Raw genomic sequence first — 27,861 nt, forward strand, 5'->3', positions numbered from 1 at the left:
CCATTTTAAACAATATTTTATTTAAATTTCATGTATATGTTTTGCTACAAGGTTACAAATTATTCATTGTGAAAGCAGTCAAACAAATATAGATAAAACAAGTAAGCTATAAATCTCTGTAGTATGGTGGAATCAGTTAAAGTATTATCCAGTTACTATTTCATTGCTAATTCTGTGAAAAGAAACTATAGATGGTGGTTTTCCAATGACTTATGAACCTATTAGCTGAACTACTGACAGGAAGTAAATATCTGCCCAACTGGATTCATCATTTTACCAGAATAACAAGTTCTGATGCCAGTCAAGCAGTATGAGGAAGGCAAGACTTCTGAGTCAGTGCAGTACTTCCCCATTGTAGATGCATAACCAGGATCAGTATTTATTGAGAAACTGTTCTCAAAAACTTCGCTTGTATGCAACCAGATTATTCAACTGGATTTTTAAAGAATTTAGTAACTGGCAGTAGTATATTTAGAATATACTTATCAAGGAGACCACCTTATCAGAAGAATAAATGAAGCTTCATTTTGAAGTAACGAAAGAACAGTCTTCTTCCAGAAACCCTACTTGTATATGGAGTGCAGAAGTGGATGGCAGGAGCAGTCTCAAGTGACCCTAGAAAATAACTGACTTATTGTTCCTATTCTATTAATCCTTAGCTTTGTCTTTCAGTTGTTAAATACTTCAGGTATTTACACATGCTGTCCTTAGGCCAGTTACAGGATTTTAATTTTATACTACAGATAAATTCTGTAGATGTCGTATCAGTAAATAAAAGCACATACCAGAGGATAAAAATCACAATTAATAGCATCATGAGAAGGCATTTACCAGCAAGCACTGGGAAGTGACCTTATAAAGATGTAGTGATTCCACCTTATGATTAAGTCATGAATCTCAGGATATATTTGATTAACCTTCCCATTTTGAGCCATATTAGCCTACCAAGAATAGGCCCATCATAATATATGCTCTTCTGCATAACCGTAGCTTGTAACATCACACACCTTGCATATGTAAAAATGTGTTACAAAGGCCAAAATGGCAGATTTCTAATAAAAAGCTTGCTTTCTAATCTCATGCCCATGAATCCTTGGACAATGATCTGATTTCAGCCATCTAGAATAAAAATAATAAAACCTAATATTGATAAGGATCATTGTTTAAATATGAAAAAGATTTCCACAAAGTTGCAAAACATTCTAACAAAATTTTTGTTTAAATACTCACTTTATACTTTTCAGACTGCAATAAAAATATCAGAGCAAGATCTCACCTTCTGACCAGCCAGAATTCCTGCTTTTTCCTGGCTTATTCTTGCTCCCAGCTCTATGAATATGCAGCAAACAGCAATTTCCAAGTTACAGAAAAGTACCTACAACATTGCCTGGTCATCTCTACCTGAAAGCAGGTCTACTTGCACCCTTCAGTAACTTTCCAGTTGCCCTGTATCCCTGTCAGTGTTCAAAAATAACTTTAATACTGCAGGATGCGTCCCTAAAGCTAGTGGAAGGCACGAAATCTGAATTGAAATAGCCATATTTAGTGTGTGCTCACAGCCCAGAAACCAACTATATGTTGGACTGCATCAAAAGAAAGTGTGACCAGCAGGTTGAAGGAGGTGATCCTGCCCCTTTGCTCTCCCCTGCTCTTGTGAGACCCCATGTGGAGCCCTGTGCGCAGTTCTGGTGTCCTCAACATAAGAAGGACATGGAGCTGTTGGAGCAAGTCCAGAGGAGACCACCAGGATGATCAGGGGACTGGAGCACCTCCCGTATGAAGACAGGCTGAGAAAGTTGGGGCTGTTCAGCCTGGAGAAGAGAAGGCTGCATGGAGACCTCGTAGCAGCCTTCCAGTATCTGAAGGGGGCCTATGAGGATGCTGGAGAGTGAGTCTTCATTAGGGACTGTAGCGATAGGACAACAGGTAATGGGTCCAAACTTAAACAGAGGAAGTTCAGGTTAGATACAAAGAAGAAGTTCTTTTCTGTGAGGGTGGTGAGGCACTGAACAGGTTGCCCAAAGAAGTGGTAAATGCTCCATCCCTGGCAGCATTCAAGGCCAGGCTGGACAGAGCTTTGGGCAACATGGTCTAGAGTGAGGTGTCATGGCAGGGGAGCTGGAACTAGATGATTTTAAGGTCCATTCCAAACCAAATCATTCTATGATTCTATGATTCTGTGTTATCCATCTTGTCATTTTAAAAAACAAAAACAAAACAACAAAAAAACAACTGCCTCCCAAAACCCCCACTCCTCTACATATACCAGGAGGTGGTCTTTTCTGACTAAGCCTTTGACTGATGATGAAAGTTGTATGATTTAATAAGCAATATCTGAAAACATCTCAGCACAGCTGTCAATCATGCTCTCTAGTTCTTGTGTGGAACTGCTGACTATGGAATCCAGTGTGTATTAGAGTATTTATTCATTAGATGTAAATACTTTCCATTAACAATGTTAGTCCTGGCTTAGCCAGAATGACATAGAATTTATCACTTTAAAATCCAAATGCTTCTGCTACAGCATTAAAAAACTACATTAAAGTATGCAGGCAAATTTAAAGAAATGGTACTAAAAAATTTAGCATAGCTTTACATTAACAACATCCCCAAAAGATAATTAGTTGCATTGCAGATAACTCCATATATCTCTCTCAAGGCTCCATAAGTCTCACAATTCATAATACAGTATTAAATGTGATATAGTTACAAATGTCAGACTCAAAGGTTGTGCCACAGAAGAAAATCCAAAGGATCTGACTTTCTGAGGCTGATGATTACGTAAGTCTAGGCGACAGGAGTTTTGTACTTCTTGTGGAGTTTCACTTTCACCTACATCCATTAGTCTGCTAAGGTTCCGCACCTAGAAAAATTCAAAAGGTTGCCCCTGAAAGCCAGACTGACACAATAGGAAAAAGCATTATGCAGCTAGTAAATCCAATGCTATTTCAAGTGAATCATCTTGAACGGTATTGCAAAACCACATCCGAATGTGAGGAAATCAAAATAATTATTCTGATGTTTGCATTCTTATGAAACAGTTCCCAGAATTCAGTACAGATACATTACAGGCGAGAGTCACAGATGTGGCTGTTCTTTGTGTTTGCTCCATCCACATATGAATGCATTAGCTGGAAAACCTTAAGCAAACTCACAATTTTCTTCCCTGAAGTCAGCTCACAGTCTCAAGACAGAGCTTCAAACATCTCTAGTTTAGAAGGAAAAAAAATATATCCAGTATCTGAAGGGGGCCTATAGGGATGCTGGGGAGGGTCTCTTCGTCAGGGACTGTAGTGACAGGACAAGGGGTAACGGTTTAAAACTTAAACAGGGGAAGTTTAGATTGGAGATAAGGAGGAAATTCTTTCCTGTTAGGGTGGCGAGGCACTGGAATCGGTTGCCCAGGGAGGTTGTGAGTGCTCCATCACTGGCGGTGTTCAAGGCCAGGTTGGATGAAGCCTTGGGTGGGATGGTTTAGTGTGAGATGTCCCTGCCCATGGCAGGGGGGGTGGAACTAGATGATCTTGAGGTCCTTTCCAACCCTAACTATTCTATGATTCTATGAATACTTAATCTCACACATTGGCTAGGTGTGATGAGTGACAACCTCCTCATAACGTCAGACTGCCACACATGCAACTCGGCATCAGGTAAATATTTTGGCAGATTAACTGGAATGGTACAGAATTCCCTGATTTCTGTTCATCTAACATGACCCCAAGGCATGTTTTCACTGGAACAAGTATCGCTGTGAAATATATGTTGTCTATAAGGTTTTGTGTATAATATCTACTTACTTATCCCTATAAATAAAAAGAGTGGGAGACAAGCAGTTCGTGAGTTTCAGCAGATGCTTTTGAAACAGTTCCCATTTAGGGGGTCCTTACTCTGGTACAGTCTCTCCCTTTGTTCCTCCCTCTTCTTTCTGGATTAGTATTTAACATTTACACATAAAGCTCATGATCTAGTTGTTATGTTTATGCTTGTTAGTGATCTGGTCATGGCAGAAGCCTTTTGGATAGCAGCCAGATCCCATGATAGGAATTAAATTGATTTGCAGGAGACAGCATTCCTTACTGCACCAGCAAACACAGCCAGACTATGACGCTGGTATGTCCACAGTTCCTCCAAACCATGAAGTGATTCTATTGAGAAGTCAGTTATGTGTACTTATCAGATTACCACACAGAGAAAAAATTCCAAAGAGCTTTGTCCACTCTCTCACTTTCTCGTAACACTCTCTTGCCATCTTGGGTTCTTTCCCAGCATTAGTAATTATTGCATTAAGTGCTTACATTCCCTCATGGCTTTCTCATGGTGGGGTGGAGGGAGCAGCAAGGTTCTCTCTCCCTTTTAGTAAGAATCAAGATTCGGTTTTGGTTTTAATCTTACATTTTCCACTTCTCTGAAGACACGGAGGAAGTTCTCCCTTAAGACTCCTTTCAGTTCAGTTTCATTCCATCCTCTTCTAAGAAGTTCCTCAATTAAAGAAGGGTATTTAGAAACGTCTTCCAGTCCCTCGGGGAAACTGTTGGCAAGAGTCACACAAGAACATTCAACACATATCATTGAAAAACATGCAGAAAAATATTTTTCATTAGCCTTTTGCACATATTTGCATTCGGAGTGAGCTCACTTTAGACCCAGTGCTTCCTCTGAGAAGTTAAAAAAATGATTAAGAATTCAACTGACAAACAGAAGCAGGGCTGGGACACAAAGGCTTTTTTTGCACAGATGATCCCATAAACGGAACACAACTGGGTATTCTGGAATTAAGATGCACTTGTGTATAGGTGAAACAATAGTATGGAGCATATTAAAACAAAATATAAAAGTGCAAAACACAAAACCAAATTCATGTATGCAGTAACACTCTGTATCTGGCCTTTAGAGTAAGAGGAAACAGCTGCATCACAGATGGAGTTGGTACAATCCACTTGTGCAACTGAGAACAAGAGGGAACCTCCTAACACATGATAAACTAAGGAGTTGCACGCAATTCTATGTACTCTGTTGTTTACAAAGTCATTTTCCCAAAGAAGATAGAATAATAACATTGGTTTGAATTCAGCAGTTTAGGCAGTGAAACAAAAGCTGTTCAGAATTCTCTACAGAAGTTACAGTAAGCAAAATCGACCTGTGTCTTGTGCTAATTCTTATCAAAATAAAAAAGGAATTAGAAGCTGCAAAACCTGCATTAAACAGATGTTTTTAAAGTGTATTTCCATGAATCTTTTACTTTGTTTTGAGATAACTAAAATTTTCTGTTCTTTTCTGTGGAGATGTATTGGTAAGCGTAACTCAAGAAATCTGTGCCATTACTTTCTACCAGGACTTAGGACCTTAACTCCACTACCGATCAAGCCGATGGTCTCTGCGAAAATTCATTGCAAACTGTCTTTTTATTTTCTAGATTATAGTTTCAGAGTTATGATTAGCTAAGATTCATGTGAGCTGACATGCTGTTTTTGCAGTCCTACTTTACAGATCTGAGTCTGATTGTGACTTTCATACCAAAGTGTGTCTGACCCCAGGAAGGGGGCAGGGGAAAGAAGATTCAACAGAAAGATAAAAGGCAAAAACAGGCCAGCCAATGCCACCTAATCTGCATTTATTTCCTGTGCTGTAACAACACTAACTCAGGAGTGAGGAGGAGAGGTTATGTTGTAAGCTGTCCACCATGCTCTGCTTGTCTCAAACACTTTTGAAGCCTCAAAAGTAGGAATCAATTCACACATTGGGCTTTCCCCACTAGAAAGTAATAGTGGAGGGAAGAGTGGTGCATCATCTCCTCAGGCTAACCTATCAACCATGTAAAGCCTGAGGCATTCTGTTATTAATCTTTGGCTTCTCAGAGGAAATCATTCTCTTGCTGTTTTTGTATGTGCAAACTACTGCCTAGAACTCACAATTGCAGAGTTCAGAGAGTATTAGAATCCATTCCCACATTTGTAGCACTGCTTCATACAGTTCTACAATGGAATCATTGTGCCTTGTTTTCATAAAAATTGGTTTAGTGCTCCTCACAAGACAACTTGCTGTAACTCTTCAAGGCCAGGTTGGATGGGGCCTTGAGCACACTGTCCCTGTCTGTGGCAGGGGGTTGGACCTAGATGAGCTTTAAGGTCTCTTCCAACCCAAACTATTCTATGATCTCTTAGTGCACCTTCTTTTTTCCCTAAAAGGATTTAAAACCTTCCTAATTTAGGGAGCAGATGTCAACGTATGTGTAATTTTACTAACCGTTCTACTCCATCATAGTCGCCACCAATTCCTATCGATTCTGACCCTGCAATTTTCTTTATGTGGTCAAAATGATCTGAAACAAAATGTCAAAGACAACAATATCTAAGCATCCAGCAAGAAGAAGTAGTTCAGATATATTGGCACTAGATGACTTTTCTCCTTAATCATGGGTTCTTAACCAAATCATGTTAATAAAAAAACAAAATACATCCTGATAATACAAACTAAAATTTAATAATGCAGTTGATGTATTTTACTATTGCTTAACTAGGTGCTATCTGTTATTAAGGACATCAAGTAGCAATCTTCAAAAATAAAAGCTACACTGATGAGATAGATATAAATGAGGAAAAAGACATGATCATCACAGCACATTATTTTCCAACAAGTACCCCACATATACAAACAGATTTTTCAGTACCCATTACATACCTATGTTTTCCATTCCTAACTACAAAGGTTTAAGACCTGAGAAGATAACAACTTCTTTGCGGTTAGTGGTTCTTGGCTCCATTTGGGAGCATCATGTCCTCCAGCTACACACTTTGTACCTCTTGTTATTGTTTAATGAACATTAGCTCCAAAATTACCTAGAGCTGGGGCAAGGTGTGGAAGGGAATAAACAAACACTAAAATTTATGCTGTCTCAAAAATGACACAGACACCAGGAAATTCATAGAAGCCACCCACAAAAACTTCCGTATATTAACTTCAAACCTGCAAGGGTAGAAACATTAACAACTTTTCTGCCACAGGCCAGTACATCTGCGTTGAAAGTCACCATGATAATTCCCTTGTTCTTTTTCTGAAAGATATGAAGAGACAGGTAGTGAATGGAAACTTGTGTTTCCTGCAAACCTCAGGGACATCTCATGTAGAGACTTCTCCATCCACCCACACACCCACCCACCCATCCATTCATTCATTCATCCATCCATCCATTCACCCATCCATCCATCCATCCATCAGTAAGCATAATAACATTCTGTAAAAATCAAAGCTCAGAAGGCAACACAAGGCTTTGCCTCTGTGTCCTTTACCCTGGATTCATTATATTCGCATGTAGTCCGAATCAGCAGAAATCTAGTCCATGTCAAACAAACTCAACTAGGAACTCAAAGTATTTGCAAACACTTCATTTTTTGTAGCCAAAGAAAATACACAACCCAAATAAAATGTCTGAAGAAGCAAATGTGTAACTTGCTGCTTAGGGATTTGCTTATAAATCCCATTCAGATAAGAGAAAGTGAAAAGTATGCACCATGACTTGAATGTGCAAGTTTGCCTCAGACCACTAAAACAAACAAAATAAATAAATCCCCAAATCAACAAATCCAAATACCTTCCCAAAACAAAACAAAAACTACACACACACATACAAACCGAACCCCACCAACCAAAAAACCCCCACCATACTGCTCACCACTTTCTGGAGGATATCATCAGGAACATTTCTTGAGTGATTACAAACAGAAAACGCTGAGGAATGGCTGAAAATTACTGGTGCTTTTGAGATACTCAGTGCAGCTCTAGCTGTCATATCTGAAGTGTGAGATAAATCTACCAGCATACCCAGACGATTCATCTCCTTTACCACTTCCTAAAACAGACAAGAGTGTCAGTATTAAATTTCCTTAAAGGAAACAGTTTAGCTGATATATATAAACAGATAAATACATTCTGGAGCTGTCAGCTAGTCATAGATACTCTGTGCCTGTATGGATTTCTGTTTATCTATGAATTGAACAGCAGCTTATTCACTCACAATTAACTAGCACACAACCACATGCTCAAAATTTAGAAAACTCGGTCAATCTGTAAGTCGTTTCAACTGTTATTCATATCCCACTACTTCCACGTATTCATACATCTGATCTGTATTAAAAAATTGTTAAATATAGCACTTTTTCTACCCTAAAGAACATTCAGGGAATTTGGTTTGACTGAACCCTGAGCAACTCCTAACTATCAAAAACTTCCAGTAATTAATTTTTAATAAGTTACTTTTGAAAAAATAAGGCAAGAAGTTCTTAGCTGCATGAAAGATTGCTTAGATTAATATTTTTGAAAGAGATCCTTACTTGGCCAAATGCAGTCAGACCGTTAACATTGGGGTAAAAGTCGTGCATTCCTTTAGATGACGATTCAGACCTGGGGGTGGGGAGAAAGGAGAAATACCATATTATTCTGGAGACCTCAGTATCAGCAACTGAAAATTCTTATTCTACACACAATAAAAATCATTACCATGTCACATAACCAAATGTAGGGATAATGAGCAACATAATAACTATCTTGTTCACAACTGGTTTTGTTTTCTGGACGTTATGCCTTTATGTCCAGAGCTGTTGCATGTTTGTGAAGCAATGCAAGACAAGCAAAGAGAAGCTTGTAAGAATTTTCCTGATTAAACAAGCATCAGGGAGCAAAGATAAACTGAAATGTCACTGACATGCCAGCCAGAAAGCCTGCTTTTCAGCCCTCTCTGCACATAATTCTCCTTTCCCTTAGTGACTTAGTACAAGAAGAAATTTTGATAATCCAGCAAGGAGTAGGTGCTAATATTCTGATACAGAACTAAGTACCTATCTCTGATGCTGCACATAGGACCTGCACTTTTGAGCTGGCCAGAGAGGACAGTGTTGAAGGCTGCTGACTGCTGCTGACCTACATAGCATTTACTTCTTACCTATCTATGATGCATTTTTAGTACTTTTTTTTTCCTTTTTTGCCCTATGTAGCTTTGCTAATAAAGCAAAGGAGATAGCTCATTTACCATCTTTGTGCCGTCAACAAGAGTTAAAATTTCCCTAATTATAAGCATGATAAGCACTACATAGCAGATCCTTCAATCTCCCACTTGATGAATGGCAAGTGATTTACCCCAAGCCCTATCATCCTTGACTTGGTTCAGAGTCTTTCACAGATGAACTCTGGAAACTCAAGAAACTCTGGAACTCAGGAAAATGCCACCACTTTGCATTAGATGTGCACACAAAAACATGACATTAGTTACCAAGGTGTATTGCAGGAATGTGTTAAAGACATGTATCGAACACCGAGGTCATAATACATCCTCAGTGTTGCCAGACTGCTGTCAATGGAGTGACCACCTTCTATTCCAATCAAACACGCAATCCTTCTACTGTCAGAGATACCTGGAAACAACAAAAGAATATAATTCCAAAGTAATTTCATAACAGATTAGAAACAAGCAGTGCAAAGTGACAGTTGTTATTGTAAATTGCAAGCACTAATACCAACATTGCATAGAAGGGGAGCTTATACTACTGCAAACTTTCTTACAACTGCAGTGAGCTACAGCTGTGCAGAGTCAGTTATTGTGGTTCAGTGGAAAAACACAAAGTTAAAGTTACCTTTTAATGCAGGATAACTTGCCTGCTTGCAGCTATGTGTTTTGCATATAACTCCTACAACCCCATTTAAAACATTTCTGGTATAATAAAGAGTGTAACCTTGGGAAGTTGTCACAAGTTCAAGCTCTTCATAGCTGTTACACATCCTCTTGACAACATCAATTTGCTCTAAGGTCAGACGCACAGCATCCTTGTTCTGAGCGCTGCAAAGAACATACACTGACCAAAACTGAAAGAGACATTGACAAGTAAACAAGATATCTTGTGTTTCAACTTGGAAAATTTCAATTGCTAATGGTGAAGTTCATGAGCACAGACCAGAATGATTTCCTACAGTTTACAAGGGAGTTGCCACTACAAGTTTTCCCCAAAAAAGAAGAGTTAGGATGCAAGAGCATTTGCTCCAGACATGAGAAAAGCCTCCTGACACACTCGGCTGCTCCATAGTACACACGTGAAATTGAACAGGTTTAATTTGCTTATCACTAAACAAAGACCACTGTTTTGGATAAGGGTACCCAGATTATAAAACACAAACTTCTGAAACACAGATATTATGGAAAAGTGTCTGTGGCTCTTCATTTTCATAATTTTCTCTTTTTCAATAGAAATAGCTAAAAACCAAGGCCCAGAGTATGTTTTGATTGAGGAGGCAAATGTAAAAATATGTTCTCAGACTCAGAACCATGGCAGTACATACCTGAGCTCCCACAAAACCAGCCTGAAGTTTCGCAAGGTTTGTGTGGGTCTTGTTGAGTTCTCTTAGGTTGACCATACTAAGTCTATTTTGGTAAAATATTCTCAGCCGCAGTACCAAGTCATTGTGGCTAGAATTGAAAACAAACACGGCTTGTGATAGAAGTAAGTTGTTCCCCTTTCTAACACAAATGTAATTTCTTCCAGTGTTCATAGTCCCTTAGAACCCTCATTTGCAATAATCCTTGCAGTAATATATGCTTAAAAGTCTCCTTTCTTTTGCAAACAAGCTTTATTTCTTAATTAGGACAGCAAGTAATTTTATTTTGCTTGTTGCATTTTCATAGCTATTGTGTTTCTGTACCTACTTTTCTCCCTATCATTGCTGAAGGAGTGGAAGAATCTAAATCAGCCACCATGCTTCTTGGAAATAAGTAGCTGTGGCAGAACAATCAGTGCTGCCTTTGCCAGAAGAATGAGCATTTTTGTTCCCAGGTCACTTACCACAGACATCACTCTTTCAGGTTTTAAGAGTGCCCTCTTAAAGTACAATGCCTGCTTTCTAGCTTTGTACAGAAATTGTTGCTACTGAAGGATGCCATTAAATTACGGGAAGGAGACAAGGACAATACATTACATGGAAACAATAACTAAGTGGTGAAACACAATGTTCTAGGATAGAGCTAATTTTCTTCATAGTGGTTGGTATGGGGCTGTATTTTTGATTTCTGCTGAAAACACAAATAACACTGATAATTGAGGAATGTTTCGTAATTGCTGAGCAGTGCTTACACAGAGTCAATGCCTTTTCTGCTCCTTACCCTACTCCACAAAAGATTAGCCTGGGGGTGCAAAAGAACCTGGGAGGGTACACAGCCAGGACAGCTGACCTCAGCTGACCCAAGGGATATTCCTACCATGTGATGTCATGTTCAGCATACAAATCTGGTAAAAGAGGAGGAAGGGGGTACATGACAGCATTTTTCTTCCCAAGTAACTGTTCTGCGTGATGAAGCCCTTCTTCCCTGGAGATGGCTGAACACCTGCCTGACCATGGCAAATGGTGAATGAATTCCTTTTTTCGCTTTGTTTGTGCACATGGCTTTTGCTTTACCTATGAAACTGTTTTTACCTCAACCCACACATTTTTTCACCTATACCCTTCTGAGTCTCTCTCCTCATCCCACCAGGGGGGAGTGAGCAAGTGGCTGTGGAGGGCTCAATTGCTGGCTCGGGTTAAACCACAACGCCTGACCAGAACATCACAAATGCATTTAGCATAACCCGATCCTATTAAGTAAGTACCATCTGAACCAATATTCCTTCCTGATAAATCACTGCGACAGTAACTGACTGCTATATAGGTGCTAGTAACAGCCTATGTTGCAAACACACGTTAGCATTCCCTTCTCGCCTGTCAGATTCACAGAGGGTTTAATTGAATGTATTTTATATACCCATCGATCAAACGTGCATCTTGCATCAGCTCGATAGCTCGCTCTTGCAGTGATTTCTCATAGCTGAATAGCACAATATCAGAGAACATCAAGAGCCACAGCAGCTTTGTTGTATTTCTCTTCATTTCCATTTTCCAGTTCGCTAAAGCAAAGAGATACCACCGTTACTCTCTAAGGACAATGAAACAGCAAAATTTCCAGTCTGTGGAGTCTGTAGGCTTGATGCCTCTCCTTCTGGTAAGGCTCAGGCGAATTCGGCAGGAGGGAAGAAAGAAAAAAGGAGAATAGTACACAGAAGGGAAGGTAGCAGCAGAAGCCGTAAACCAGCTACCTTCTCCCGAAGATTTTAAGGTCTCCGGCTATCGTGATTTTGCACATGTGAACGCCCTTTAAATTCTGCTGCTGCCACCAGCTGACTGCTGAAGGGAACTAACTCCTCAGTCAGACCTGGCAGGGTGAGCCAGGCAGACCACGGACTCACACCTCCCCAGAAGCAGCTCCCAAAACCGGGTAACAGGACAGTTTTCTCATCACCATTTTATTCTCATTATCTGGGAAACCTCACACTGTAATGAACACTGAAACTGTTTTTTGAGAAATTCCAAAAATCAGCTGCTTCTGAGTAAATCGTATCGTTAAAACACACTGCATGTCAGAGTATTTTCAGAGGAAAGCTATTGAACTCCAACACTTTTTCACACCTTAGGAAGGACAGTGTGTGCCAGACTTGAAAGGGTCACTTTATTTCCATGAGGAAATGGGTATGACAGACTTCTAGAGTAAGGCAAGCAGCCCCTGCTCTTTTGTAAAATCAGTCAGTAAGGTTTATAAACATAAACTTTCTTCTGGCAACACAAAAGTTTGTTTTTACTAATAAAGGAAGTTGGGTTTACATTCTCTTCAGAGGTAAAAACAAATAGCAAAAAGCCAAAATGTTGTAAAATTACAAGGCAATTCACCTTTCCTGCACACTTGCCTTCTCTTGTCTTTAAGCTGATTTTCTAAAACAACAGGAGGTAGACATAAACCCGGGAAATGGTTTCCTGATATAAAGCCACATATTCATTTATGAAGTCAGATATACCTCAAGGGAGATCCATGGGTAATGGTGGTATTGGAAGCAAATTCAAGTCACGCTGAGCAGATTGCCTATTGATGGCACCCTGTTCTAAACACATTTCTTTCTGCCCCTTACACGAACATTTTTATTAGAATAACCAAAGCCAAAATAAGACTAGGCCTGTAATCAGGATATTGGAAAGCAGCAAAGTGAAAACCACATTATTAAAACTCTTGTATTTCCAGCCTATATATTAAATCATTTTCCTATCACCTGCAATATGCAGGGTGTAAATCAAAGGAAAAGTTACGTGGCTTGTTTGCCCTGCAGATGCCTGATAAAATGTAAATGAGTTTGTAAAGGACTGTTTCATGCACCAGTATGAGTTTAATTAAGCTGTTCAATTAAGATGTTTTAAAATAGAAATTAATCCATTTTGCATGTGTTTTATCTCTAAACCAATATAAAGTAAAAGGGGGGGGTGGTGGTTGAGTTTTTGTTTTGTTTTTGTTTTTTTTCATTAAGAAATTACCTCCCAGCTTGGGTTTAGAAAGGTACAAACTGCTATTTTGACGAAATCCTGTAACTTGGACAAAAATTCCTAAAGTCTGTCTTTTGAAAAACTGGTTCGGGCCTTTTCTGTTTCACAAGATTTGGGAATGCATTAAATCATGAGACTATCTGGCAGGAAGCAATTTTGAACAGTGGGAACACACAAGCTTATACAAAAGGCAGCGTAGATGGAGAAGCAGGTTTGACATCAGTCCTGAAATGGTCTTGGAAAGAAGCTCTACGAGAGCTGCATAAACACAGTAGTATGCAGGCACAAATGAAGATCCAATATAAATGTGATACCAGGGGAGCTGTGACACTAACAAAGGAAGATTAATAAGCTTCACCCCTTAATGTTTCCTACAAGGAAACATTATGTAAGGAATAGCATAGAGAGTGTTTGTGAAGTACAGAGATCTAGTGCTACATAAAGTACTCTAGAAATAGATTTGTCTTTCAAGGGTGGTTGGCAGTCTATGCTCTCATTCATGAATAAACATAACAGAAAAGACTGACTGAAAATTTCTTCTCACATGTACAAAAATTAAGGGTTTTTGGCTCAGCCCTTAGGACAATTCCCTTGGGAATCAATTTACATCAGATGTCCATGCATCTGAATTTTCTCATGGGAAGGGTTTCCTGCAGGCCCACCCACTTCCCCTGCGGTTGGAATAAGGACAAGACTTCCCAAGACTGGGATGATACTCTCAGATTGTCCTTCACCAGAGCACAGCTGACTCCCTTGTGGCACTAATTTGTATAGGATTTGTACCATAGCTGACAGAAGGTCATGTTCCTCTCATATCTGCACAATAATCGAGAGAACCTTTTGTGTTCTTCCCACATTGACTGATTGGCAGGGAAATTTTTCTGCTTCTATCCATTGCCACAGCTTTATACTTACATACAGGGAAAAAATTATTCTCATGATAATTTTCTATCAGATTGTTTGTAATGCTACCTTTAACAGAAAAATACTTGAATGATCACTGGAAACAACAGAGATGTGTCAATGCTGAACAAGTTGACATCTGCTGTTACTTTAACTCAAATAAATTGAATATTTATAGATTATGTATTTGGGGAAGAAAATGAGGCAGGTCACAGATATGTTGGCTTAAACATTATAACTAGGTACAGCAAAATCCACGTTCGAAATATGAGCCTTGTGTGCTACAATGACCTGGTATTTTATTTCCTTCTGTTACTTGTTCTCAATAAAATTCACTTATGCAAGAGGGCACATTCCAGAAGGAAAAGATAATCAGAATCCTATTGGAATCCTACATGCATTTAAATCTGCAGCAGTTTGCTTACTGTTGATTTATTCCAATTAACCTCATGCAGAGAACTGGAAGATATTATGCAGTGGGAATATAAAGTAAACCAGGCCCAAGAACCTGCTATTTCTCTTGCGAAACTCCTCTCTCCCTGCCGTGGGGTACGTAAAGCAAAGCGCACAATTAGTCCCACTTCTTCCTTTCAGCTCCATTCCAGCAATACAGGCTTGCAACATTCAGACACACAGTATGGAAGAGATAAGGAGGGAAGTCAACCATTTTTTTCACATTACACTTCAGAGCCAAAATATCTTTTACGTATCTAACTTCACAGCTCTCATTGGGAGCATAACTGCTTTTCATCCCCATCATACCCCTGCATGCAGGATAAGCACCTCAATTTTAGGGCATCAAGCTTAGAAAAGCCATCAGCCTAGAGCCCAAAATAAAAAATGACAGTCCCTGGAGAGCTAAATGCGCACAGAGTGAGTCTTTGCAGACACACACTACAGAAAGAAAGCTTTAATTCACACTAGCTAGCTTCTACCATTGGTTTATGTTCTTCAAGATCTTAACAGCAGGAAGCTGCTACCAATAAAACACGAACGCTGTGTATACTACATTGAGTGTTCCCACATCAGGAGGGACAGAGCTATAATGAAACAGGATGGTCATATGTGCCATATAAGGATGCAACAGTTTTCTGTTTTAAAATAGATACATTTTAATGGAAACTTTTACAGTAAATAAAGTTTTTCTACGTGCTTCTGTCATTTACCATCTTCGGAAGTATGGGCAAGCTTCCTGGCCCCTCTTCTACTTTCCAGCAGGCAGGCCAGACCTCAGTGCAGAAGGTTCAGTAAACTGCTGTTATTCAAGTGCAGCAAATCTCAGTTAGGAATGGCATTCCTTTCATCCCAGTTGAAGTCCTTATCTTCCTTCTTATTCATTTTTAGAACACTTCATGGCATACTCAATTTTTTTGAATTATTGTTCCAAATCAAACACATAAAGTGCAATAAATCAGAGCTCACAGCTCAAGTTAGTAACATATCCTGAAAAACTAAGAGGGTTCACTCCCTCACACAGTCCAGTTATGCTGACATCTCATGCAGATATTCCTAGTGTAGCTCTGAATTAACTACCGCACATCATAGCTTAGTTGCCATAGCATAGACAACACAAGGTGACCAGGACCCTAAGTAAATTTTTCCTTGCTGACCTAGTCCTTAAGTAATAAGCATAGTTAGTAACACATAAATATTAAGTATATTTTAGGAGCAGAACACATGCATCATACTATGAAGTATGTTTTTCAGAAAAGATACCGACCCCTTTGAAAGTCACCTTGTCAAGGAAATAGTCTTTCAAATCTTTGTCAAATCTTGCTTGAAAATTCCTTCCACCATCACCAGGCCTGAATCATGCCAGGTTTATGTTCCTCTGGTTAGAAACCTCCTGTTAAATTTATAGCTTAAAACAGGAATAAAAAGGAATAAACACAGTAATGGTGGGAATGCATTTCAGGATCTCTAGGAAAGAGAAAGCAACAAGTAGGATAGCTTGTCTCAAACTTCCTGGGAAAGGGAAACTCAGTAAAGGCAATTACAGTACTTTTATATAAAGTCACTCTTAGCTTTCAGCCTTGAGTTTCGATGCATCCTTGGATATTCCATATGCTATCCACCATGCATGTAGACTGCAAGTTTTTCAGATGCAGGATAACCTCAGTCAGGAAGACTTCTTTGCAACTTCTTTGTATAGGAGATTCACTGTTTCTCCTTTAAAACAATTCCATAACAAATGTTATTATTACACATAAAAATTACGTTTTAACTCCAGAAATATGTCTCAGAACTTCCCTTAAGAAAAGAACAACTACTGATTTTTTTTTTTTCTCTTGGTTCTTATCCTTTACTTCACCATGGTTTTTTCGTGTCCGTGTTGTTTTAGACTTTCTGACAAACACAAATTGCTGAATCTGGTAATTTTGAAGTAAACAGAATCTCTGCTAACGCTACATTTTTTTTTTTTTTTAATCTAATTTCTAATGATGAGGACTATTTTCTTAGAACACTTATCAAAAGCCTTTTAACTTCAAGATAGATACACTTTATAGCATAATTTCGCAAAGGCAGAACAAACCAGAACAGCTTGACAGCTACTTCTACAGCACTGTAGCAGACCATATTTTATCAGACAAAACTGTGTCAAGCTTAAGAGTGCTGACCTCAGTGGAAGGGCTGGCGGGGAGTGTTTGATGCAGGGAGTCAGCTGGCTTCTTTGCTAGTGTGCAGTCTCCCCTTTCCCAGATCTGGTGATATGGCCTACCTGGAACGCAAACCAGAACCCATTGAATAGCACGAACAGACTTCAGCAAACAACTACTCCAGGGTTCCCCTCTGCAAATATACTCTCTACTGTATGGACCACAACAGGTTTCAAAGCTGTAGACAGCAGAGGAATGCTTTTCCTCCCAGCCACCCCATTTGAGCCCCCAGGGCTAAGGTCCTGTCCCTTGTTTAACATGTGCTCTTCTGCGTGCCAGGATCAGTGCAAGCTGTGCCCCCTCCAGCCTCTAAACCTGACAGACAAATTCATTTTGGCAGGGTTTTGCCCTGTTTCAAAATACTTCTATTATTCTGGAAATGTCTTGATTCTGAGAATTAACAGCCAAGTTTCACCAAAATGCATGCAGCCTGTGGAAATACTGCTCTTACAGGAAGTTGCTCTTATAGGAGGTAACAAACTCCACTTCAGCAAAAGAAGGCCTTTACTTGTGCCACAGAGGAGTTTACTTGCCTCTCCCTCAGAGCTATGTTAAGCAGCATACTCAAGTAAGAATGCTCAGTAGAGATGGTCATGAGCAGTTCTAAAAAGAGATTATTTTCAAAACACACCATAGCCTGCCTTTTTTTTTTTTTTTTTCTTCCTTTTTCCTTCTTTGTGCTGCCCAAGTTTTTCCAATCTAAAAAAGAGCACTTTGTTTTCTTCTGGTCATGGCATGCAAATGAAAGATTCCAAGGAACAGCAATTCCTGGAAAAACAGTGATCCCTGATACCCTTCCTCAGATGGGAGAGCAGTCTTAGAGAATGAGTTTTTCTTCCACAAACGTGTCAGAAATATACATGCTTTGTGAGACCCCAAAACTTCAGTGAAACAACACTTCTACAGAGCTGTAAAGGACAGACATCAACCAGAAGTTGGGGGGTTTTCTACTTCGTGCAGCTGTAGAGATTTCTTTCAAATGCGGAAGCAGAAATACAGACTTCCGTTCTTACCACAGACTTTGTTAACACAGTGAAAAAGAAATCCTTGTATCTCCAATCTAGAAAATGCCAAATTTGGTCATGGCTGCTCAGCATGCAAAATGTCAAAAAAGAAAGGCCAAAAAATCACTCAAGCAGCAGAATTCTTGCAAGCTGGCAACAGAAACTAGTTTCTGCAGGAAATTTTTGGTTTCACATTCCTAAAACCAAAAATGCAGGTTAGATCTGCAACCTGTACGTGTAGAACTCTGCCAGACCCTGATAAACTCACTTTAAAGGGAACACTAAGATTGTGGCACTGTGCAGTATAACTACTATTCCAGAAATCCACATCATTTGTCAGTTAAAAACACTTAATGAGAAAGTAACAAAATTACACTGTTCTGATGGTATAAAAACTGCTGCACATTATAAATTTTGGTCCAAATATTTACTATTTTTCCATCAATATGAAGTCTATAGTGATTTTTGGGAAGATTTTTACAAAATGCTGTTCCTGGTAGCTACAAGAGTTCCTTATAGATTTGTTATATAAAAGTATTCTCAAAGTTTCATGCAAAATATTCTTTGTAGTTTGACAGACTTATTTGCCTTTGCAACTTAGGTAAAAGTGTTTAGGTAAAAAAAAGACCCTTAAGTGTATCATCATTCAGAAATCAGTTCTTGAAAACTAGAATATTGCAAACCACACAAAATTAAGAACACAGCATATTAGGCACCCCTATTTAAACCCCATTTAAAATACAAAACCCACACAGCTTTTTCCATGATGACTGCTAAGCAGAGCTGAAAAGTGAAGTTGACATGAGATTTATAGCATTTTCTTGTTTACCTAAAGGCTCCTTGGAGCAGGTTACCTTCTTAGGAAAATGCTGCGGTCAAAATCCACATTCCACTGCGCTGGATGCATCAGCTAAGCTTGGCACCAGGGCCTCCTTGCATCAGAGTGGCAACAAAGAAACATCCTCCAGTTCTCGGGTTCACATGTCACAGGCTTCTGCACTCAGCAGGCATTTGGAGACTGCCCCTTTCAGAGATACAAAGTCTGAGAAAGTTTTGGCTCAGCCCACACCGGGAGCCACAGACTTGTGCTCGAGCCCAGCACTTCCTCCCTCTTGCGGCAGGCTGTTTCTGCAATCCATTGTGCATCTGCCCACTGACATGTGACGTGTTAAACACTGCTCTGAGGATGTTGTTTAGAAATGGGTGCCACCCATCACAGAATAATTTCTTGGGGGGGGGGGGGCATTGGGCATTTCTGGTAAGATGTCATCTAGTCCAGCCACCTAATCCCAGCTAAGGCAATATCAAAGCTAGATCAGGTTGCTCAGGCTCTTGCTCAGCGGAGGTTTTTATGTCTTCAAGGAAAAAAGACTATCTAACCTTTCCAGGACTCTGTTCCACTGCTTGCTTATTGACATTGTGATTTCCCCACCACCACCCTTATAGTCAACTGGAATCTCCCTCACTGCAATCTGTGCTGGTTGCCTCTCATTCTCTTGCTGACCTGCTCTGAGAACAGTCTAGATTTGGACTTTTGGACACAGATACAGGTATGCATCCTACTGCTGACCTCATTTTTACCACATCGACCATACCTAAACCAATAAATATCAACTCCTTGTTACCACATCTGGTGGATTTTAACCAGGGTTTACAGTGTCATTGTATGATATTTGTGAAGGACAAGATGCTCAAAAAGTACAGGTGACCCCTTCAAATACACTTATGCCTCTGAACCTACTGGGACTTTTCACACCCTCTGTGGGAGCTGATAGTTTGGAAACAAAGAAATCCATACATAAACATGATCCTGCAGTCTCACAAGAAATAAGGTTTGCTTATCTACAGAAAATCAAAAGGGCATCATGCTTTTATTTATAATTCCATTGTGGAGAAATAACCTAGCCCCACAATCAAACCTCCACGGGCACGTTCCATGAGTCATATCTTAACAGGAATGTAAGTTTGTCATCAATCATCTAGTTCCCACTACCTGGAAAACTTAAACAGCACACCCCATATCACTTTTAATTGTGTTGCACATCATTAAGTTAGTAACCTTCACTTACAAATATCAACTCAAGTGACTAAAGAACCCTAAATAATACGAATTTAATATCACAAATCTAATATCAAGAGAAGATATTTTCTAAAGAAAAATTTCTAATTTCTTAATTTCTAAAGAAAATATCTTCTAAATAATCAGAAGCTTATCCAAGCTAGGTCCATATTTATGTCTATGACAGGAAACTATCTCCCAAATTTAACTTAAACCATCAAATAATAGCTCAGATTAATTTTCCCATTTGTGGTCTAGCTCTAGCTCATGCTTCCTTGTTGATTTTCAACTTTCCAAATTATCATCCCCTTCTTCCAAAGTAAGTAACCATTGCATAACCATCACCGCTTGCAATTTATTTTACCTATTTGGTTTTTTCCTTTGCAAAGTCAAGTTTAATCTCTGATCTCATTTCAACCTAAAACTCTGTGTTTCCACATTCCTCCAGGAAATTGAGTTGACCAAATCCTTGCTCAAGAGCAGGTTTTGCTAAGCCGCTAAGCCACTAAGCTCCTGTTTGTATTTTTAACAGCTCATCTCTTTGCAGACTCAGAATGTAACCGATCTTTTAAAGCTGCTGTAAGAGAAATTCCTCCTTTGGTTCACAGACCAAAAAGATAGAACCGTTTGATTCTATGTTTTTATTCCAATAGCCCTGGATGAGTCTTAGCAGCTGCTTGTGTATAATAATTCTTATGATGTGTCACTTGTGATGTATGCCCTTCCTGCAGAGTCCCTCTGGGAGGACAGTTCTCTAAATAAATATCCCAAGAACTATCTTAATTGTCCAAAATGATGTTACACAGTCCTCTCCCTGATAATAGCTATCCCTATTTTTGTATCATGCTATATTCACCTCAGATGTATTTTGGAGCAAGCTGAGAAGCTATAAGATAGCTGCAGCACCAGCTGCTGTCACGACATAGAAGGCTAGCATTATATGTTGGAAATATTTTTCACACTAGGAAGGCTTTTTTTCAGCCACAGAGCAGCTTCACTGATTTCAATACTTACACATCCAAAGCTCTAGTGTTTTTACCGCCAGCAAAGACTAAATTGTGGATTTTACAGCTGGGAAAGTAGGGCTTTGTCAATGCAGATGCTTACTGTGGCAGCCTTTTTTAACTGCAGTTTGGTTTCTCCTTAAATTCATGGAGAAACAAATACACTCTACCTTATATACCCCTCATATATACCTCTAATTCATATATACCTCTAATTCATATATACCTCTACCTCATATATACCTCTACCTACTACACACCTCATTTACCCTACCTACTAGTACTCCACCATTTGGCATGGATGTAGTTTTGTGTAAGAATCAGCTTTAAAACCACATAGAATGAAATGACTTAGGGACAAACCACATTGGCACAGTATTATAAATGCTGCATATGAGGTATCCAAACTTGCTGTCTTCCACTTAAAGACTGCAGTCACCACTGCTGTCAGTTCGTCATTTCTTGGGTTCAGCTATCAGTACTTTAATTAGAAACTCTTACATGTTAGGAAGAGAAAATCCCATGCATCGAGATTTCTGTTTGCACAAAAATAGCAATACAGGCAACTTTCAAAATTGCAAATTGAATTTTATCTGTTTCTTCTACTTATCTCAGTTGTAGATCCTAAAATGGAGTGAGTTTACACTTGGAGGGGGTGGAGATGGGAGGTTTGTTAGTTGGTTTTATCTGTTTAAATCAGCATGGTTGCAACATATTTCTCAGATAAGACTTTGATTTTCCAAGCTTAGATTAGTTTTCTCACAAAGAGATCACAAACCAAATCAGCAAAACCTTCTTTTTCACATGTCTTCTGGGTGGCTGAAGCTGCCAGGTTCACAACACTTAATTGACCAGAATCTGTGAAAACAGTTCAGATGATGCCATATGTTCTCAATCTTCAATCAATCAAACAAATGTACACACAACCACATCTGTTGACACCGATTACGAAATGCAAAAGAAACAGGAGTACAAAGATACGTCAGTCTTCACAGAGGCTGTTTTTATTTTCCCATGCTCTAAACAGAGAAAAGGCTTCACAAAGCACATCAAGATGTCACAAAAGCTTTGTAACTACTGAGAAGGAAGCTATAGCTGAATGTTTCCTACAGTTGAAAGCAAACAGTGCCATAATGAGAACAGATACCCTCCAGTAGGAACACAAATGAGTACTACAGTGACACCATCAATGACTTTTGTCAACAGCTTTTTATATAAATACCAAAAATCTTGTGCGTTCTTCTGGCTCAATACTCTACTTCCACACTATTAGTTTCTGTAATGGCTGGAAAGAAAGAGGGAGGAAGCAGCTGCAGAAAAAAAAGGTTGCAACAAACTTATCTATTAATTTAAATTATGCTTATTTTTAAATACTAGTACTATTTACAAGTTATAATGCCCAAATAATGAAGCAAACCAAACAAATCATTTGATCTCCCTGCTTTCTATTTGCTTAGTTGCACATTTGTTCTACAAAGATATTAGGTATCCAGTTTAATTCTTTTAATTCAAGAAAAGTGAAAGTTCTTGATACAAGAGGGCAGGAGCTTCCCAATTAAAATCCTATCTAATCCATGCTCTAATGACACATTGCTAATTGTCAGGACTATCAACCATTTCTGTGAGCCAGGATGCGAAGTAGCTTGCTTCACATGGGTGGGGGTTTTAGAATCATAGAATAGTTAGGCTTGGAAAGGACCTTAAGATCATCTAGTTCCAACCCCCCTGCCATAGGCAGGGACACCTCACACTAAACCTTGTCACCCAAGGCTACGTACAACCTGGCGTTGAACACTGACAGGGATGGAGCATTCACAGCCTCGTTGGGCAACCTATTCCAGTGTCTCACCACCCTAACAGGAAAGAATTTCCTCCTTATATCCAATCTAAACTTCCCCTGTTTAAGTTTGAACCCGTTACCCCTTGTCCTGTCACTACAGTCCCTGACGAAGAGTCCCTCTCCAGCATCCCTATAGGCCCCCTTCAGGTACTGGAAGGCTGCTATGAGATCTCCACGCAGCCTTCTCTTCTCCAGGCTGAACAGCCCCAGCGTTCTCAGCCTATCTTCATACGGGAGGTGCTCCAGTCCCCTGATCATCCTCGTGGCCCTTCTCTGGACTTGTTCCAACAGTTCCATGTCCTTTTTATGTTGAGGACACCAGAACTGCACACAATACTCCAGGTGAGGTCTCACAAGAGCAGAGTAGAGGGGCAGGATCACCTCCTTCGACCTGCTGGTCGCGCTTCTTTTGATGCAGCCCAGGATACGGTTGGCTTTCTGGGCTGCGAGCGCACACTGAAGCTGGCTCACGTTAAGTTTCTCATTGACCAACACCCCCAAGTCCTTCTCTGCAGGGCCGCTCTGAATCTCTTCTCTGCCCAACCTGTAGCTGTGCCTGGGATTGCTCCAACCCAGGTGTAGGACCTTGCACTTGGTGTGATTGAACTTCATAAGGTTGGCATCAGCCCACCTTACAAGCGTGTTGAGGTCCCTCTGGATGGCATCCCTTCCCTCCAGCATATCAACCGAACCACATAGCTTGTTTGTTTGTTTGGGTTTTGATTGGTTGGTTGGTTTGGGGTATGCTTTCTTTTTCAGTTGAAGTTTGGTTTTGGGTTTTGGTGGGTTTTTTGGTGAGTTTGTTTGTTTTCCCCATAATAAGAAAATAAAAATATTTTTTAAAAAGCAATAGAAGAGCTCACAAAAGCCTTGTGGACAGCAGAAGAAGTTGTTGCCTACTTAGTTTGGGAATTTTAACTAAAAAGGCTTCCAGAAATTGAAGTACTTAGCAAAATTGTTTTCCTACCCTGGATTGATTGCTATATAAGCACTATTTTCCAGAATTCTCTAAGCTTTATTTCTGCCGTTTCCCACTTCAACTTTCCAGCAAGAGCAAAGCAATTAATACCTATTTAAGGTAGCAGCTGCCCATGCTACGTTAGGCCATGCAGGACATCAAGCTCCACTGAATGTAATGTTTCCTGCTTGGCACGTTTCTGAGAAGAGCCAATCCTTTTGACATCAGTGAGAAAACCTAATTTAGAGTAAGTCTATTTAGTCACCTTCACTTCTCCCACCTAATAACAGAGGTTCTTTACTTGCATTTGAAAGACTTTGCTTTGAGTTTTAGGGTGTGTCTGAAAGTCATCATCTCTGATCTGCAGGTGATATCCAGATAATCCTTGATTCATTCCTGAGGCCTCCTTATTCCTTGCTTTTCTTCCTTCACTGGAGCTCATGCCCTAAAGCATAGCAGCTACACTGTTTTGGAAGATGTTTTACCCCTCTGCTCACAGCAGACAGCTCTGCTGGTATAACTTTAAGTACAAATGTATCATGAATCTTGAATGGCCAACATTCATGAATGCAGCATTGCAAATTACATTTCTATGCCTTGGCCTATGTAATATCTGCATTTTTACTTATATATTTAAACATATAACATTTTACATATATTTAAACTTGTGTTTATTTTCAGGATTATTTTGGGGAAATGGATGATCATACATCTCGGCGGGGGTGTTTCATACACTGAAGTCACTCACGCTAAGCTATCAGCAGCAAGAAAGGTACTAGGTTATTAAGTATGACCTTTGGGTTATAGTGTTCACTGATGCTTAACACTGTCTCCACAGAATGCCTCAAATCTCTTGTCACATAACAGCCAGCTCGTGGTGGCAGAGATGATGGTAGCTTTTGGATTTTACTTATTTTTTTAACAGGGAAGTGTGTGAGTAAAGTTTCAAGTATTCTGTCTTACACTGACTTTAGACTTTCTTCCTGCATAACTTTGCTTTAGAGCTCTTATTGTTTGCTACTGCTAAATTCTGATTATTATAAATTGTGCTCAAGAAGTAATAAAATCCCAAAGATACTACTGCATAAACATCATTGAAATTGTACATAGTGTTACTTCTACATTGTAACTTTTCTTTTAAACAAGATTAATTTTATTTAGTTTCTGACAAATTCAATTTTTAGTTACAGCTGAGGATATTGCCCTTCTCCCTCCCCTTTTGTTCTAAGCAGCTAGCTAGCTATTTCCAGCAAAATCTTTCCATTTTGGGAAACAGGCATTTCCACCAGAAAACCATTGTGAGCAGAAGATCCCAACACCTTTAACTGCAAGCTTATCAGCACACTCGAAGATATCGGAAGATTCTAAGACTGATTTTAATCCTAGTGTTCTGTTCTCTATTTAACATTTAAGCACACACCACACATTTGGGTTTTTTATGTCAATGTAAAATTCAATTCCACCGGGAAGCCAAATCAGTTATTCTGTAATATGCTGGTGAGCAGGACAGTAAATCAAGAAACTTGGGTTTGGACTGGTTTTTTTTTTTTTTCAGTTTAGCAAAATATATTGAGGTAGCCTAAGTTTAATAAAAATCTTTCCAATCCCAAGTGCCAATCCTGTAATTAATATTCCAAATGAAACAATAACTTTTGCATTATACACACACCTACTCAGAGTAAAAACTAGAACTAACCATTTGGAGGAAAATTCTCATTAAGACAATCCACCTCCACTCGCCCACACTTCTTGGGAGGAAGCATACTCTGTCCCACTGCTCCTTCTCTCCATCCCACCCACACCAGTCCAAACCACTCCAAGTCAGCTCCAACTTACCTTTTTGGGAGACAGTGAGAACATCGTGCATCAGCCCTCCTGTCCTGCCTGCTTCTCTCTTCTTCCTCCCACATCTCACACACTGTCTCCCAGTCTGTGATCACACATGTGCACTGGAAAAGCAAGAGCTGCCCTCAGATGACTTGGGGTCTGTGAAGGCAAGAATTTACCAGAAAGAGCCCAGACTTTGGAGAGCCATTAAAGCCATATATATCTTTCTTGACAAGACTCAGGGTCAATGCAAGAAAAATATCAGTAGGGGATTAAAAAAAAAAAAAAAACAAAACCACCAAAAAAAACCCCAAAAAACCCACAATCGGTAATAAGCCATTGTTTATATTTTTAGGAAGTGATTCCTTATCAATATTCTTAATCTCATGACTCTTTTTCAGCTCTGACAGATGGTGAAAGCAGATGTGTTTCACTTCCTCCTCTCCTGTACAGGGCCTGTTTCAAACCTCTGCAATGGCCCAGGGATTTTTACTAATCCAAGCTTTTTGAAGTGGCTCCAGTGCCTAAGCACGAGAATAGTGAACTAAATATGAGCAGGGTTACAGAAGGTCTAATATTGAGTATTATACTTCCCTATACCACAACATAGCTATAAATACAACAGACATGCATTATATGGTAGACTGCTACTGTATTTACACTGAAACACATTCATGCTCTTATACTAAGTTGCTAAATAATCAGTTGTCTACTTGTCACTTTGTTAGCATTTCCTAAACGCTTATGGAATGACCTTGCTATGTACCTGCAACCAACTCTACTGGGCACACATACAAGCAGAGGTTACTTTCATACCTTAGAAGTATTACAAACCTAAAGGTAGCATAGAAATAAATCGACTAATTGTGCCTCTTGTCCAAACTGCGCTGAACGAACTGGAAACTACGTAAAATTGGTCAAAGCCTGTCAAAGGCTTTCAGAGAAATTATTTTATCAAATCTAAAAAATCTAAAATTTAATGCAAGTATTTTAAGGTAGCTGCCCCAGAATATGACATGAAGCACATGCATGTGCTCTTAAACATCCAGAGCTGTGGGCAAATAAATGATCTTTTTTTTTTTTTTTTTGACAGAAGAATGGTTAAAAGCCTTCCAATTACCTTTGTCTTGGGATATCTTTGTTAGACCAGATAATTTACCATCTTAGGTTCCATTGTTTCTGAGGCACTTTAGCATCTATGCAGTATATTGTGTTGCTTAAGAACAGGTTTCTTTAATTGAGGAATTAGGCAGTAATCTGAATAAGGCAGTAGGTAGAAAATTGCTGTGGTTCTGTTGGAAAGATAGCTCCCATGCAGCTCTGAGAGAAAAATTACCATGGAAACCTTTTGCTAAGATGATACTGAAGTGCAGCATGTACACTTACGTCTGTCCTTTTGTAATAAGCAGCATTTTGTGATACAGTCTGAAATGACTAAAAAGGCTATTTACACAGCAAGAGATGAGGACTTATTCAGGAGAATTACTGCAGAATTTTGTTATGCCTCAGAGATGGCCAGTTGGCAGGGTATGTTGTTACAGAGAGAGTAGTATTAGGAGATGGACCACACAAGTGATCTTACCTAAACAGCTAGGTAAAGTCAAGTTGATAAACTCAGAGGAAAAATAGGTTTGTGAACTTCATGCAGCCATAGAATGATCTGTTTTTCAAATCTGTATGGACTAAGCTCATAAACTACAGAGAAGCTGTAGTACCTTCTCACCTTTCTTCATCTAAATGCCAGCAAGCCTGGTATTTAACAAGGGCAGCAGCACCTCTCCGGGGTGACATTCTCCTTCTGGCTTTCACAACACAAGTAGGTCTCGCCAAACTCTGCGCTGGGATTTGATTGCCCTTTGCATAGAGTATATATGTGTTTACAAATGTATCACACATGAAGACCCAGATCAAGACATCTTGTTCTTTTGGGTGAGAAAGACCAAAATGTGAGACATTACTCATATCACTTTGACCACACTCATTTCATAAAAGAGCTGTGCACAAAACCACAGCAGCACACAGGAAGATGTGTTGTCTTGAATCTTAGAACACAAGCCAGGATATGTTCCTTATTCTCTAAAGAATATGCAGCAAATATCAACAAGCATCCTGGTTTGAAGTTTATTATGATTTTGGCATCTTCTTGTCCTAGTTTTGTATATACCTGCCACTACTGTATGCCCAACAGTCTTCTCTTTCTGAGCTTTATTCCAATATAATTTCTATTAGACC

General features: G+C 39.4%; 1 protein-coding gene and 1 long non-coding RNA gene across 11 annotated transcripts; both read right to left on the reverse strand.

Moving 5' to 3' along the window:
• Positions 1-19,279, reverse strand: LOC136005476 (dipeptidase 2-like). 10 transcript variants are annotated; one of them, XM_065662998.1, is made up of 14 exons: positions 18,771-19,279; positions 16,899-16,999; positions 16,283-16,449; positions 15,447-16,141; positions 11,777-11,918; positions 10,324-10,450; positions 9,723-9,852; positions 9,263-9,404; positions 8,328-8,397; positions 7,670-7,846; positions 6,964-7,051; positions 6,244-6,319; positions 4,393-4,528; positions 1-2,863 (listed from the first exon to the last, which is right to left on the reverse strand). In XM_065662998.1, exons 5-14 carry the CDS (start codon positions 11,905-11,907, stop codon positions 2,672-2,674), a joined length of 1,269 nt encoding a protein of 422 aa, XP_065519070.1. In that variant the 5' UTR covers positions 11,908-11,918; positions 15,447-16,141; positions 16,283-16,449; positions 16,899-16,999; positions 18,771-19,279; the 3' UTR covers positions 1-2,671. The 10 variants fall into 10 exon arrangements, with proteins under 10 accessions (XP_065519070.1, XP_065519073.1, XP_065519074.1 ...); XM_065663001.1 differs by having other exon boundaries at positions 15,447-16,449; positions 18,796-19,279; XM_065663002.1 differs by lacking the exon at positions 15,447-16,141.
• Positions 19,280-21,986: 2,707 nt separating this feature from the next.
• LOC136005478 (uncharacterized) lies at positions 21,987-27,430 on the reverse strand. Its single transcript, XR_010608787.1, has 3 exons — positions 27,353-27,430; positions 25,639-25,788; positions 21,987-22,289 (listed from the first exon to the last, which is right to left on the reverse strand). It is a non-coding gene; the product is annotated as an uncharacterized LOC136005478 (long non-coding RNA).
• Positions 27,431-27,861: the final 431 nt, after the last annotated feature.

This window comes from Lathamus discolor, chromosome Z (assembly GCF_037157495.1).
Source record: "Lathamus discolor isolate bLatDis1 chromosome Z, bLatDis1.hap1, whole genome shotgun sequence".
NCBI lineage: Eukaryota > Metazoa > Chordata > Aves > Psittaciformes > Psittacidae > Lathamus > Lathamus discolor.